This window comes from Rhopalosiphum padi, chromosome 3 (assembly GCF_020882245.1).
Source record: "Rhopalosiphum padi isolate XX-2018 chromosome 3, ASM2088224v1, whole genome shotgun sequence".
NCBI classification, from domain to species: Eukaryota; Metazoa; Arthropoda; class Insecta; order Hemiptera; family Aphididae; genus Rhopalosiphum; species Rhopalosiphum padi.
Window position 1 is genome coordinate 82231897 of NC_083599.1, and position 17193 is coordinate 82249089.

The following is a 17193-nucleotide window of genomic DNA, read 5'->3' on the forward strand; positions in this document are numbered from 1 at the left end:
TATAGCTTATGTTACTAATTAAAGACTTAGGTATTGATCATTACATAAACTTTTTTATATACATTCTGTTATAAATATAGACATATAGTAAATCAATTTCCTAAATATATAAGATAATACAAAATATAAAGTGATTTTTTTTACCTGTGTAACACAATTATTGGTAGATTCAAGTTCAGTATTATTTGTATTAACAATATCAGTTTGAATTATTTCAGTCTGATTACTTGTCGGATCATTAATAATTTTTTGACATATTTTGAGTTTTTTCATTTTTTTTTTCAAAGCGCTTATTATAGCTCGTTTTCTTTTTAACATCCTTCGTAAAGTCAATAGCTTTTGTTTAAGAACAGATTCCGTGAACAATTTTTTTTTCGGTGATTTTTTTGGGGAGTAGGAAATGAAATCAATGATGATACAAAAGATTTCGTAGTTGGTGTAATAGATAAACTTGGACTTTCATCGAAAAAAAGCTGCTTGGCAACGGGGCTAATTGATCTCTGACGCCTATCATATTTACGTTTCGGTGTTAAGGTACGGTTTCCTAGCTGCGGCCAGCCGCTGCGTACCAACTGGTTTCCAATAAAGTTGACTGCCGCAAAACGTTGCGACCGGAATTCATTTTATCCTAATATTCTGCAGAGTACTGACGTATGTTTTGGTAAATGATATTTTATTAATAATTATTGTTAAAAAAGTAGCAATGGAAGAAATAATTGCTAACAACAATAAAATAATTGTATTATTATTAGAGGAGGAGGAAGAAGAAGATAATAGGTATAATCCGTTGTTAACTAGTAAAAAAAGAAGTTCAATTAACAAATTGTTTAAAACCAGAGAAGATGAAGGTTTTTTTGAAGTGCTCATAAAAGGACATTTAAATGATAATAAAAAAAAGTTTCGTGATTTTTTTCGCTTAAATTATGATCAATTTATTTATATACTATCATTAATTAAGGACGACATATCATTACCTCCATCCAATCGCGTGAAAAAACCAATTACGCCTGATGAAAAACTAGCCGTTACTTTAAGGTAAATATTTTAATACTTTCCTATTATATTTAGACTATAAGTCGTTCTTATTGTAGTTAAAATGTTTGAATTAAGTCTAAGGTTAAATTTTTAGTGCGTTTGATTTTTAAATTTTTTCGAAATTGTATAACGATTTTTAATATTAGTAATTGTTCAAAAAATATAAGTTGTAGATACTTGATAATATTATTTTCTATTGAGGTTATAATAGATATTAATGTGGAGTATTAATTTTTAATCTTTATCACACATAATCTAAAATGATAAGATAACTACAAAAATATGGTTTTGTTCAAAGTCGCCCCATTTTACGATAATTGTTAACTTTACCTATATAATACTTTTATTATGATTTGAATATTAAAATTCAAGGAATACATTTTATAATTCCTTATTTTCTAAACATCAAGTTTAAATCTCATATTATATAAATTAATATATTTTTTATATTACCCTGTTTTCAAAAGAAAAATTTTTTTTGGAAACTGAATATTACAAGTTATCGACTATGAAGTACCGTGAAGATAATATGTTGGTAATCGAATCAAAAATTGAAAAAGACTGTCGCATACTATTAAATCGAACCGATCTATTATCACTGCAGAATATTGAATATTCTATATTTGTAACGATTGAACGAAAAAATAAATTTGTTTTACCGTTGATACTACATCAGTTTGATCAAATATCTACATATATGAAAAAAATAATCGATCAACCCATGACAGTCGAAGATCAGTGGTGTAGTCGTAAATATTGTTTTAGGTATACACCTAAATTGAGAAATATGTAATATGTGGGGGGCTCTGCCCCCCACACCCCCCCTCGTATACCAATTAACTTACATTTATTAAAATACATAATAATACAGAATTCTATATTAAAGCAAATGTATTTATTTATTTAAAATTTATAAAATTTTCCGCAGTGATTTTTTGTCTGTTTGCTCTTCTGATGGCTTCACTTTCCTAGAACGATTATCGTCCGCCGATCTGTGCTGCCACAGCCAGCTTCCAACGTATTTGGTTGGATTCCGTGTGTTAAGGGGTGGCCCATTTATATTAATGAACATAAGATTTGCTATATTTTGTATGCTTAATTTAGACCTTAAGTCTGAACATATTATGTTCATTAAGCTAAATCCTCGTTCACATTCCGCTGTAGACACTGGTAATGTTTTTATAAGTAAATTTAATTCTTGAATTTCTTTATTTATGGTATTATTATGAATTAAGTTTCTCATCCCTTGCAATAGTACACGTGTATTTAACATAAATCTTCGGCCCAATTGTTCTATTTCAGTTTCCCCATGTCTTATATCAACATCTATTGGCCATGTATTTTTGTTTAAAATTTGAATATTGTTTAATATTAATGTATCATTTTCATTATTGTCGAGTAAACAGGAATGTAGATTATTACATACACTTGTTATGAATTGATTTGGGTTGATATAAATTAATTTTTGATTATTGGTCAAACTGATTGTTTTGAAATGCATAATTATTTGAGCTTCCTTTGCTACTGAAACATGTTCTCCATCCTTAGTTTTAAAAGATTCTAACACTCTAATGGTCCTTTTAATTAATTGATCTGCTTGTAGTAATGTAACTGTATGGCTCTGTAATTGATTAGATAAATAAGACAGTTCCTTAAGAATATCACACATAAGTGCCAAATCTAAAACAAATTGAGGACTTCCTAATTTTTTATATAAACCAGCATACTTGGACTGAGTTTTTTTTATCTTTAGTTATGTCTTGCTTGAACTGCTCTATAGCTGCTGGCCACCCATCTAACATCCAGTACCCTGTCAACTTTTAAAAATATCATATCTAATTCAGAACATATCATTTTTAGCTCATTTTGATTTTTTGGTGATCTGTTGTATAAAGCATAAAGACTATCCAAAAATGCTTTAAAATGATTTGTGGCAGTAACATCTTTTACTGAATCATTGACAGCTAACTCTAATCTGTGGTTCATACAATGCCAACTAAATATCAAAGGATATTTATCTTTTAGGCGTTTGGCTACTCCATTTTTTTTACCTAAGAGAACACTGGCCCCATCACTGACAAATGACACCCAGTTTTTTTGAAGAAATGTTTCATCAAAGCCACATTTATGAAGGCAGGCTAGTAGTTTATCAACAATATTGACAGCTAATTGATTATCAAGCTCAACAAGATCCAAAAACATAAAAATAGGATCATCGTGAGATATTGAAGATTTAATATAAACAACCATGCTTGTCTTTGAACTCAAAGTTGTGGATTCGTCAATAAGTACTGACAATTTGGCGCTACAATCGATAATATTCTTAACTAACTGTTCTCTTTTTTTAGTAGCAATATGATCTATAATTGTAGTGGCAGAATATCTAGAATGTAAAATTGATCCTAAAGAAATTCCATTAGCTTTTTGTAGTTCAATTAATTTAGTATGATCGTCAAATGGCCTATTATATTTAGCTATGTAATATGCAGTGCGGAAAATATACTCAGTATTAACATGGTGTTTATGCATCTTTGCCTCAAAATTTTTTACAATTTTTTCAGATTCTTTTTCTTTTTTTATTTCATAAGCATGTTGATGAGCAAATGAATCTGAATGTTTTTTTACTTTATTTCTTAAATTAGCCAACCTGGTTTGTTTTTTTAGATGATTGCCTTCATCAACTGTACACATACTCCATTCTTTACTAATTTCAACACCTCTCTTCTTAACTGTCTTTAATATACCAATTTCTCTGCAATATTCACAGACAATTTTTTGTTTTGAACAAAATAACCATGGATACTTTGGTTTTTTTTCAATCCACTGATCAAAAGTCCATATCATTGGCCATTGATCTTTCTATAAACAATTTTAAATAATTATTATTAATTTAATATACTGTTAATTATTATAAATTTGTCACTTTTGTTATAATACTTAGATATTAATGTAGTGTTTTAAATACTTTTTATTTTTGAAATTATAATACAACATAAAAATTAAATATTTTTAACAGTTTATACAACTATTAATTAAAAAAATATCTAACAATAAGTGCTATAAAATATGTAAAATACAATTTAAATTTAAATTATTTGTGTAATGAAACAAATGTTTAGGTAGCTATAGCTTATGTTACTAATTAAAGACTTAGGTATTGATCATTACATAAACTTTTTTATATACATTCTGTTATAAATATAGACATATAGTAAATCAATTTCCTAAATATATAAGATAATACAAAATATAAAGTGATTTTTTTTACCTGTGTAACACAATTATTGGTAGATTCAAGTTCAGTATTATTTGTATTAACAATATCAGTTTGAATTATTTCAGTCTGATTACTTGTCGGATCATTAATAATTTTTTGACATATTTTGAGTTTTTTCATTTTTTTTTTTCAAAGCGCTTATTATAGCTCGTTTTCTTTTTAACATCCTTCGTAAAGTCAATAGCTTTTGTTTAAGAACAGATTCCGTGAACAATTTTTTTTTCGGTGATTTTTTTGGGGAGTAGGAAATGAAATCAATGATGATACAAAAGATTTCGTAGTTGGTGTAATAGATAAACTTGGACTTTCATCGAAAAAAAGCTGCTTGGCAACGGGGCTAATTGATCTCTGACGCCTATCATATTTACGTTTCGGTGTTAAGGTACGGTTTCCTAGCTGCGGCCAGCCGCTGCGTACCAACTGGTTTCCAATAAAGTTGACTGCCGCAAAACGTTGCGACCGGAATTCATTTTATCCTAATATTCTGCAGAGTACTGACGTATGTTTTGGTAAATGATATTTTATTAATAATTATTGTTAAAAAAGTAGCAATGGAAGAAATAATTGCTAACAACAATAAAATAATTGTATTATTATTAGAGGAGGAGGAAGAAGAAGATAATAGGTATAATCCGTTGTTAACTAGTAAAAAAAGAAGTTCAATTAACAAATTGTTTAAAACCAGAGAAGATGAAGGTTTTTTTGAAGTGCTCATAAAAGGACATTTAAATGATAATAAAAAAAAGTTTCGTGATTTTTTTCGCTTAAATTATGATCAATTTATTTATATACTATCATTAATTAAGGACGACATATCATTACCTCCATCCAATCGCGTGAAAAAACCAATTACGCCTGATGAAAAACTAGCCGTTACTTTAAGGTAAATATTTTAATACTTTCCTATTATATTTAGACTATAAGTCGTTCTTATTGTAGTTAAAATGTTTGAATTAAGTCTAAGGTTAAATTTTTAGTGCGTTTGATTTTTAAATTTTTTCGAAATTGTATAACGATTTTTAATATTAGTAATTGTTCAAAAAATATAAGTTGTAGATACTTGATAATATTATTTTCTATTGAGGTTATAATAGATATTAATGTGGAGTATTAATTTTTAATCTTTATCACACATAATCTAAAATGATAAGATAACTACAAAAATATGGTTTTGTTCAAAGTCGCCCCATTTTACGATAATTGTTAACTTTACCTATATAATACTTTTATTATGATTTGAATATTAAAATTCAAGGAATACATTTTATAATTCCTTATTTTCTAAACATCAAGTTTAAATCTCATATTATATAAATTAATATATTTTTTTATTATATAATTCGTAGGTATCTTGCAACAGGAGAATCGTTCAGATCACTGTCATTTGCATTTAGAATTTCGCACAGTTATATCAGTTTAATAATAAAAATCACTCTGTCAGCTTTAAAGAAGCATTTAACGCCTATATTTCTTCCTGATATAACAACAGTAGATTTCAATGTTAAAGCTTCTGAATTTTGGACCAAATGGAACTTTCCAAATTGTATTTTAGCCATTGATGGGAAACATGTTCGAGTAAGAAGTCGGTCAGAGATTCATATAAAGACTTTTTCAATCACGAAGGAGCTGTTTCATGGCAGGAAAATAAATTAGACATTTAATTAAGTTGATTTTGTTTTAAATTACAAAATATATTACATATTTTTAATAACAATTTATAAGCATAAAATTAAAAAAAAAACATATTATGTGTAATAAACCTTTTTTTATAAAATAAAACATAATAATATATCAGTCCTTGTATAGTTATTAAAATATTAAAAATAACTTAATGATAATGATAAATACCAGTCCTTGTAATTTTTTTAAACAATAAAATAAACAACATAATTTGTTACTCACTTATATATAGGTATACTACTATTATTACGTATTAATTATGATTGTAATTTTAATTATTAACATACGCTGCTGACATGTCATATGGTTCAAATCCTTGTGATTGCGAAGTGCCCGATGAAGAACTAAAACATGGTGATGACGAACTCGAAAGTGACATAAGATTATGACTTTTCTGAGAGGGCATTTGAAACAAAACTTGAGCGGGTTGCGCAGGCGTTTCTGTATATTTACGTTCCAGTTCTGATATCAATGTTAGAATTTGTAACTTCGCTTCTAGTTTTCCTCTAGATGGTAGTTTCTTTACTGATATTGCCATACTTTTAAAAAATAAATCAATTTCGTCATCAACTTCTTTATTTAAAATGGCTTGATTTTGAGCTTGTATGGTGTTTATTATAGCTGTTCGTTCCTTAACTCTTTTTACATAGTCCAGCTTCTCAGTTTTGCTTCTTGAACGTTTTTCTGTGTGTGTGGCCTCTTTGCCTATGAGATCTGCAGGTTTATCGATTGACTCTTCAATATAATTGCCTTCGTTATCTTCCAATAACGTCGAGTCAAGATCATTCATTACATTTGTTGTCGTGCATGTCGACTCAAGATCATTCAATACATTTGTTGTGGTGCTGAAATATTACATTTGATATAAAAAGTTTTTATTACTTATTAATAGGGCTGGGATTTGTATGTAAATACATATTTTTATTAAAACATGATAAATTAATTATTGTAAATGATAAATTCGTTTCACGTGATTTGCAATGAAATAAGACATATTTTATTTTACATATTTTTATATATTTCGACATTTCAATATTTTATATTTTTTAAATTAAATTGATTAGAAATTAAAAACAATTAATTGTACCTATATTATTCAAAAATTATTTAGAATTTTATTTTAATTTTACACGTTGACATAATTATACATTTTTCTTATTACATATTTTTTATTTTATATTACATATTTTGGCCATTTTAACTACATATATAGGTATGTACATATTTTTGGTTTTTTATTACATATTAATCCCAGCCCTACTTATTAAGTACATATACGTAATTATAAGCACTTGGTATAACATCGACATTTTACATTCCAAGTACCTATTAATTTTTATTTTTATTGATACTTCCGTTCGTACTCTACATGATCCAAAAATGTTACATGTCCAGCTAAAGGCCATTTCTTTTTAGCTAAAGCAGCGGCTGATCCAGTTCCTAGCTTCTTCTTATTTCGCATGTATGTATTGCGAATATTACGCCATCTTTTTTTGCAATCTTCTGCTGTAATATATAACATAATGTTTATGTATTGAAACATAAAATCAAAATATCGCCTTTTTTATAATTCATTATAGGTATTAGATTCTGACAGGAGCGGTGAATGTATTGATTTTACAATATATAGGTACCCGATAAGTAGTCGAAATAATGATTCGAATTTCAACTTCAGTATCTTTTACCATGGACAGTGGCGTATTTTGTATGTTTTTTTGAGGGGTGTCCAGATAATATATAGGTAGGTATATACTTATTTGTTAATTGGTTGCAATATTTCTGTTTTACATCTACTACCTCAAAGGTCTTAATTAATGTAATCATCAAATATTGTAATGAAAAATACGCCACTGACCATGGAAAAGTGAATCTAGTTGTTCCATTCGGGAAGTCATTTTTCAAAGTTCCAGTAGTTTCCAAAAGCACAGGTTAAAATTAATCTAATTTGTGAAACTTACTTGATTTTCCATCTATCGATGAAATATTGTTCCAAATCACATCTTTATATATTATGTCTTTATATTTATCGTGGGAGCTGTCATACAACACAGGTTGCTTCCCAATTTCTTCGACCAAAACTTCATCATCGTTCGATAAAAATGTAGATTTTGACATAATTATTATGAACAAAAATTAAAAATTAAAAATAATATCACCGCACGCAACACGACTCACGCAGTATACTGCTTTCTGATCACTATAAGTCGCAAGCCGCAACGACTATTTATGAAACGCAAACGTCCATGGCGTGTTGGAAACCACGCTCGCAATTATAAATAGCACCAGTCGGAGTGCGTGAGTCGTTGCGGCTGGCCGCAGCTAGGAAACCGTACCTTAATCGGCTACTGCATCGTCGCGCGTCGTTGACGGCCGCCGTCGCGTGACATGTCGTTACGTGCAAATTCACGAACCGCCCTATTGCTTCCAAAAATTCTTGCCGGAGACTCGCACACGACAAACTCGAATCCAACTAGTTAAGAGTTTAAGACGCCTAAAATATTGTTCAAACTTACCAATCAAACTTTTTTTGTGCTGAGATATTCAGGTTTATCACTTGTATTGAAATCAAAAAGTTTTATCTTCCTTACAATTATTCACAAATATCAAAACTTCTAATTTTCGAATTTGGTTACCTGAATAAAATATTAGATACCTACTGTTAATTTTTTTACTACAATAAACATAAAACAAAAATAACATACTCACGAAATAATTTTTATGGTAGGTATGCCTAATTTATATTATAAATGTAGGTATAGGTACGTTAGATTAGGGTACTCTTTAACTTTCACTTTAAAGGCTTAAATAATATTCCTTTATAAGTTATTAAATTTATATTTACCTGAGTGTTAAATTTGTTGATATGATTTTTATAAACATAATGAGCAAAATAAAATAAAGCAACAAATATGAAATTATACAAACAGAAAAATTAACAATATACAAATCAAAATTAATAAAAGATCAACAATTAAATTATGTACCTATCAACCTAAATAAATTGAAATTTAAAATAAAATACTTTATTAAATAATAACACAAGTTCAAATTAGATATACTGGTGATATACATAAACATTAGCAATAAATATACATTTTTATCATAAAGATTTTGACTATTACATGCGTCAAATGTATTGTTTAATTCAAGTAAAAAGTCAGCTGTATCATTGGCAGATTTTGATTTTAACTGACCAGTATGTATTGACGTTTTTATAGCTGAAGATACACTGTTGCTGAATATTTGTAAAGCTAATTTGCATGACATTTTCTGAAATGGATTAGGGTTTAAATGAATAGATGATATCTTACACATACTACGAGCTTTTGAATTTTTAGTATCAATTTCATACGTTTGAATAATATCTTTAAATACAATTTTTTTATTATTTATTTGAATATCACCATTCAATAAATTGTTACGGATACTCTTAAACAAATGTGGTATATCGTATATTAAATGAAGTTTTTGGTTAGGTATTTTTGTTGTTGGGTTGGAGTCAGTTCCGCCCAGAAGAGAAAATAGTTTTTGATTTTGAGTTCCTTGGTCACATACAAGCGTTGTTGGTAGTAATCCAATATCTACAATTTCTTTTATACTTGATTTAATTAAAATACACAAATCATTACCCTTGACTCCATTGCAGGAGCGGTTCTTGAGAAGCCACAAGGGGGGGGCGGCAAAAATATTTTGCATATACCTACATTATACTTACAATTTGCATTCATATCAAATTTTTTTTTCTATTGTTTGGTACATGAGATGTAATTATAAATTATATAAATTATAAACTTTATACTACAACGGCATAACATAAAGAAATAGGTATCAATAAAAAAATTAAAACAAAAATTATTTTTTATTCAAACTAAATTAACAGTCAAACTTCAAACATATTATACATATTAAATAAACTTATAACTAATATTAATATATTATTTATATTTTATATGAAGGTAATAATTATAAATTATGACTTTTGTGAACGTTGTGAACTCAAAAACTGTTATTAACCTAATCTAATAATGATTAATGATAAACGACAAAACCATATTCGTGTTTTCGCAAAGCCGCAAAGGTAACGAAAGCAAAGTTAACGAAAGCAAAGTTAACGGTCTGTTGACTGTTTACTGATAGTTGATACCTCCCTGATACGGCATATCACGGTACATGCGAGTAAGCCAATAAAGAACGAGCGCCCTCTATACTTCAATAGGAGTAAACATTTTTGTTAACAGTAAACATTTTGACAAAAATTAAAAAATAAAAATATCGCCAAAACGATTTTTAGTAAACTGTTTGCTCATTTATATTTTTAGTTTTTACTCAGCCCAAGGGGGGGGCGGTCCACCTATCGCCCCCCCCGTAAAACCGCCACTGCTCCATTGCTAGTTAAAAAATAGCATAACGGAAATTTCCAGTTACTATATAACCCTCTCACCATAATTACCAAAGCATGTTTAGCGTCCTAAGACACCCATATCTTCAAACCCTTCAATCAAATCAAGTGATTTATTGTACTCAATATATTTCATCAAATAAAACCTGAACATTTTTTTATCACTTTCTTTCATTGCAGAAACTTTTAGTTTAATTTGGTTTAAATACTCTTTGACAAAACCAGGTACGTAAAGTATAGATTTTAACCAGCGCCGCACAGTACTTTCAGAAGGTAAAATTATGCCGTTTTTCCTCATATAAATATATGCAGAAGGTGGCTTGTAGTAAAGTGAAAGTGCAAGATTTTTTTCTGTTTTTGTCCAGGGCCTACGATTTTTGTGTAAAACTTGCATTGTCATAATAGCTTTTGAATTTACTGATGGAAATAACGTTTTATTGAAAAATTGTTGAATATAGTTCTTATTGACTTTATCATTATTTTTTTATTTTTTAAAGATCTAATGACGGCACGCTTTTTTTTTAATATTCTGCGAAGATTTTCAAGTTTTTTTTTAAGGATCTCGTGTTTATTAACTTTTTTATATAAACCAACCGTGGGGACTTCTTGAGGACTCGACATATTTATTAAAGATGATACGTAGTTTCTGGTCGTTGGTGTTATTGATAATGAAGGGCTATTTTCCGGAATAACTGAAGAAGACGATCCAAATTGCCTACTTTCATATGTACGTACCGGTGTTAATACTTTTAAAATATTTGGCGATTCTGAATTCAAGGTATAAAAAAAAAATATTTTCATATATTATCAATTACCTTTATTGCCTCAATTATATTTTTATATTTTGTATGCAATTTAAACATTTATAGTAATAATAAATAAATTTTTATGATTTTAACGAATTTTTGTCAATATTTGAACTTCGAATGCTAATAAAAAAGAAATTGGGACTTTGTATTTGTTTAACTATTGTTAGTCATAATAAAAATAACTCATGAGAAACTTTGTATTAAATTGTATTTTGACTCGGCCAAGGAATTTTTATCGATATTTATTAAAAAAAAACTAAACAAAAACGAATATTTCAAATGACTATAAATAGCATTAAAATAAGCGAAATATTTAAAAAAATTAAATTATGTTAAGAAAATGCCAATCTAAATAACTAGTGAAATTTTCAAATATCTACGACACAGATTTTGAATAATAACAAATATTTAAAATCTTTTGAGGATAAATCGTTATTGTTACGTAAAAATTTAAAATTCAAACGCTTATAAAAAAAATTGTGATAAATGATTTTTGATTTTTTTTTAACTACAATAAGAACAACTTTATTAGAGACTTTGTAATAAATCTAGTTTTAACACTAATATAAACATTTGGTGAAAATGACAAGTATTTACAGTGATTAGTTTTTGAGTTACAGCTACATAAAAATATTGATTTTGCCAAAAACTGGTTTTGCGTAAAAATTATTGTTTTTCCATCACTTTTTTTTTGTTTTTCCCGATTTTTAAAAAAAAAAATTACTAATGACCACTATAATGCACCAAGGATATTCACTTTGCCATCGGAAACCATCCCCAAAGTTTTAAATTGGAGCATTATTAAGTTCGTGGTATAAATATATTTGGTGCTTCAATATTATAATATCATATTATTATTTTAATATTATTATATATTTGGTCTAAATTTTAGTTAAAAATTGTAAATGTCTATACAATTTTTTTTTCGTAACAATTTAACTACAAATGCTTACAAGAAAATTAGTGTATATGTATTTTCAATATTGTAAAGGAACCATAAAAACAATTTATGAGAGATAAATAGATAAATTTATTTATTCATCAATTTATCAGTTGTATTTTTAAAATTTCTTAAATTATCTTTATTGTCATTTGTAGATAAAAAATAAAAACAAATTTTTTTTATTAAATATTTTTAAGTAAAATACCTGTTAGATTTTCATCATCAAAATTCAACACACGGCTTACAAATTTTTTACGACTAACAGGCGTAGTTATCTCCAAGTTTGAATTATAGGCCGATGAACTATGATCTGGAGATTCTGAAATTGTTTAACAATATAATAAAATATTAATGTTACGTTATATTATAAAAAACATTACTTTCAGAAGAGACATTATTGTATTTTTTAGGAACAGCGTTTGGAACTAATGTTAGCACTTTAGCTTTTGGGTTCATGTACATATTTGTTTCGAAATGATCACCACATATATATATATCGTTGACGAAGACGTTTTGGACTTAACGAGTCCAAAACAATGTTTCCTGAATTTAAAAAAAAGATATATTTATATTATATTTAGGTGTAATATTTTAATAATTAATATAACACTAATTCCACTCATAATATAATATAATATATTAATAAATAATTATAATAATAGTTGTTAATTGTTCAAAAATTAAGTAATATTAGGTACATAAAATATGTAAATAATAAATATACTTACCAGAATGTATAATCCATGTTTTCATTTTTTGGAAACGAGTGAAAGTTTAAATTTGGATAATCGCGTTTATTTTTACCACAATTAAAGTACTTACGACTAGAAGTCATATTTATAAAAAGTAAAACTTACTTTACTAACGTAAAATAGGTGTAATAAGTAATAACTCGCACAGACCTATGATATTGGGACTATGATAAAATGACAATAGGTGCAAAGCTTGCCTTTTTCGTATAATTATAATTTTATATGATTGAATTCAAATTTATCATATCCATCACAGTGACCCATATGACACCTAATGAACAGTGTAAAAAACATATATTCGTGTGCCGGAGGTTAGTTTTTAGTTTTTTACTCAAGTCATCAGTCATTACTAGAGCGCGGATTTTTAAGCACTAAAAAGTATCGAAATATTCTATAATAGTATAATATAATATATGCAGTAAAAATCATGAAAATATGCATCAAATATGCAAGAATTTTTTTTTATTTATTTAAAATTTACAAATTAATTAATAATATAAAATAAATAATTTATTAACAAATGATTAATTAAGTAATTAAATACTTATTGAAAAAAAAAATTTAGCGTATTTTCTGAACAACTTAATGTAATTTTTAAAATTTTATCATTATTTCAATTATTATTTAGGTACTTAATGCTAACAAAATTATTTTTAATATTTCTATTTGACAAAAAAATATTTTATACATTTTTTTTAAAATTTTCGGTTAAATGTGCAAGTAAATTTCGAATTTCGTAAAAATATGCAAAAATATATTCAATAACCATTCAATATGCAGAAATATGTAAAAAAAAATTTTGACAGTATCTTCAAGCTATGATTTGTAAAGATTACTGACAAAAATCCAAAAATGTGAAAAGGAAAATAATATGAAATTGCATAGAAATTCGAGGCCTGCGTTCTATAGTCTTTTCCACGAGAGAACGGTACCGTTTCGCGCACGTCGAATGGACCGTAAACGTTCTCCGGGCCGTGCAATCCCCTCCACGTAACCGCCGGCGATAGTCGACGGTAAACGACGACGTCACCGACGAGTTGTACACCGTGTTCAAATGGTTAATTTTTTTTACCAATATGTTATACCGTAATCGTCTTATTTACGCAGGGGAGAGAGCACTTTAATTATATAATTTAAATAAAATATTACACACATAAATAAACAAAATTAATATTAAAATATAATAAAAACATAATAATACACAGTCTTGAATTACATTGAATAAAGTGATTTGTACATATTTACATAATAAAATAAATTGTTATACCTAATAATCAGTTTTTTATGGTTTTTTTTACATATTTTCGGTTAGCCTCGTGTTGTCAATACATTAAAAAGTAGTAATTATTTTAAGTTATTTGAATCAATTACAATTTATTCCGTGCAATCTGAATCAGAATCAGTTTCGCCTTTTATAGTCATAACAGTTGAGCCCATGTTTTCCATGACATCGTAAACAATAAAATCGATTTCACAAAATTTGTCTTCTTGCTTTATGGTGTGCTCGACAAAGTTTTTCCACATATTGGGAGTGACACGATCAACGCCATCAATTAACAGTTTATGAACATCAGATAATCTGAATGTCGTATTGTTCATTTTAACATGGTTTTTCACAGACGACCACGCGAGCTCAATAGGATTGAGCTCGCAATGGTTACGGTGGTAAACGAAGTATTTCAATGTCATAGTTTTTTACAAATTCGTCAATGACGTACTTATCGTATCTAGGTTTGATCCGCTTCACAATTTCTAATAAACGTGGTATAATCATAGGTTTTTCGTATGTTTCACCTTTTTCGTACAACCACTTTTCAATATCTGCCTTTCGCCAACTCGCTGTAGGACACGATTCAATTTTAACGGAATGGTACGAGGCGTTGTCCATTACCACAACAGCATTTTTTTTTAACAACGGAATAATATTTTTAATCCAGTTAAAAAATGTCTCACCATTCATTTCTTCATGGTAATCATTAGAATTCTTTTTGGACTCGAATGACAATAGCCCACCAGGTACAAATCCTTCATCAGAGCCAATGTGAACTACAATAATTCGTTTTCCCTTGCCACTTGGGTTGGTAGTACCACACGTTAATCCCTTGAGAAATGCGTCCCTATGAGATGTAACTGTATTGTCTACCCACGTTTTTTGTGTACAATCACCGGCATTCACCCACGTTTCGTCTAAGTAATATATAGGACGACCTTGTTGTCGATACTTCCTGATGGATTCTAAATATTTATTTCTCCAAATCACAATATCATCTCTCTCTATTAAAGCACTGTTCCGAACTCTTTTAGTGTACTGAAAATTTAATCCTTTTAACACGCGATATAAATTTGTTTGGGGTAAATCTGGTAAATCTTCATTCTGATGAACTGCAATAAGAATTTTTTGTAAAGTTGGTATTTCCCTCTTGTGCCAAAAAGAATGTACGATTTGCCGAATAGCATTTTTTTGAAAATCGTCTAACTTCTCGTTTATTGTCGGCCTAATTTTTTTTTTATTTGATGATGTAATTGTTCCCGTTTTTTTGTACTCGTAAATTGTTGAACTAATTGTATTTCGACCCACGCCAGTTGTTTGTGAAATAATTTTAATAAGTTCTTTATACTTAACATCCGCAGTGGCGCATTTAAACATTTAGCGCCATGGGGCAACATTTTACTAGCGCCCCCCCTCCTCAAGAAATACACATTTAATATTTTTGTAGATAATAAATATAAATATATTTAAAATAATTATTAATATACTAGAACAAACAATATTTAAAAATGTACTTATACTTTTCGTCGTGCATGGTCTTGAGCAAATTCTTGAATAATATCGTCGTAGCTTATTGCTGTAGTAACATCAGATTCTATATTCATGATTGCTAATGCAGTGAGCCTTTCTTCCCCTATGTTTGACCTTAAATATGATTTTATACGTTTTAAGGCTGAAAATGACCTTTCAGTTGAGCAGTTACTAACTGGAGTGCATAGTAACATTCTTAAAGCAATATCTATATAAGGGAAAATATCCTTCAAATTATTTTTTTCTTATAAACACTAACATATCTTGAATACTTTGAGGAGGATTAGAAATAGTTTTCAAATAGCTGCTAAAATGAATACATTCATTAGGAAATGAAGTTCCCAAATCTGTATTATATTCATTTCTTAACAGCTCAGCAGATACCCTTATGTCTGCAGCTGTCATTTTAGTAATTTAAAAAAAAAATAATAATTTTTTAAAAGGTTGTCATATGCAATTTTTCTTCTCAACAATTCTGACTTCAATTGGTCTAAAATAACAAAATAGGTATTGATTTTAAAATTAGTTACAATACTTTCCATTGAACTGTCATTGAATTTTTTAATTTTTTTTTGTCGCTTTTCAGTATTTCTAAAGTTCATAATTCCACATTTTTCAATAGCATTTCTTTTAAAATGTTCATAATCTTTATCTGTACGAATATCACCAACATAATTAATTAATGATTGATAAAGCTCAACAACAACACTTAAATCAATATTTACACTTTGAAGTTTTTTGCTAACTGTATTAAACCTATGTAATATGTCTCCCCAAAAAATTGACAAGAAAGATGTTTCTAATGATTTAAGTATTTTGAGTATACCATTTGCTTCACATCGAATAGTTGGTTTTTCTTTTTCATTTTCTCCAATCTTAATTAAAGCATTTTCAATAGATGACCAATTTTTATTTAATGAATAACATGCATCATCTTCTTGTTCTACAATAACACATTTTTTTTAAAAAAATGTTCAAAAACAGTTGAAGACAATGGTATGCAATTTTATTTAATTACATTTTTATTCAGTTATATTAATATTTAGTATATAATAACTTTAGATTGTGACAAAGAAATTAACGTAGACGACCCTAGTATTTTCGAGATTCCGTCAAAACAAACAACAGTTAAAGACAATGGTATGTAAACTGTTTTTATGTAAACTATACCATTATTTTTATTATGGATACGCACTTAGCGACTTTGTAACAAATAAAATAACGAGATGAAATTACTTTGGCTCAAAATAAATTATATTCTTTATTTAATTGTTATAGTGTTTTAATAATAGTAATACTCCGAAAAAGTCTATAATAATACTGCGTTACTCAAAGACTGACTTGTACGTGTGTGAGTCTCCGCATACGAGCTGGTCGCCCGTCCAAAAGGGTTTATTCAGCAGATTCCTTTGACCAGTCGTATGGAGAGAGTCCTACTTGCCTGTTGTCATACACGTATCAGTTTACAATATATATAATTATTCTACAGCTAACTACA

The 17193-nt window shown here is 28.1% G+C and overlaps 3 protein-coding genes across 3 annotated transcripts; 1 reads left to right on the forward strand and 2 right to left on the reverse strand.

The window, feature by feature from the left end:
• Positions 1–4863: 4863 nt before the first annotated feature.
• Positions 4864–9855, forward strand: LOC132926242 (uncharacterized). The gene is made up of 3 exons (XM_060990580.1): positions 4864–5195; positions 5659–5911; positions 9708–9855. Exons 1-3 carry the CDS (start codon positions 4864–4866, stop codon positions 9780–9782), a joined length of 660 nt encoding a protein of 219 aa, XP_060846563.1. The 3' UTR covers positions 9783–9855.
• Positions 6264–8107, reverse strand: LOC132923912 (uncharacterized). The gene is made up of 3 exons (XM_060987909.1): positions 7951–8107; positions 7345–7498; positions 6264–6837 (listed from the first exon to the last, which is right to left on the reverse strand). The coding sequence occupies exons 1-3, from the start codon at positions 8105–8107 to the stop codon at positions 6264–6266; spliced, it is 885 nt and encodes a 294-aa protein (XP_060843892.1).
• Positions 9856–14552: 4697 nt separating the features above from the next.
• LOC132926243 (uncharacterized) lies at positions 14553–15542 on the reverse strand. The gene has a single exon (XM_060990581.1). The coding sequence runs from the start codon at positions 15540–15542 to the stop codon at positions 14553–14555; it is 990 nt and encodes a 329-aa protein (XP_060846564.1).
• Positions 15543–17193: the final 1651 nt, after the last annotated feature.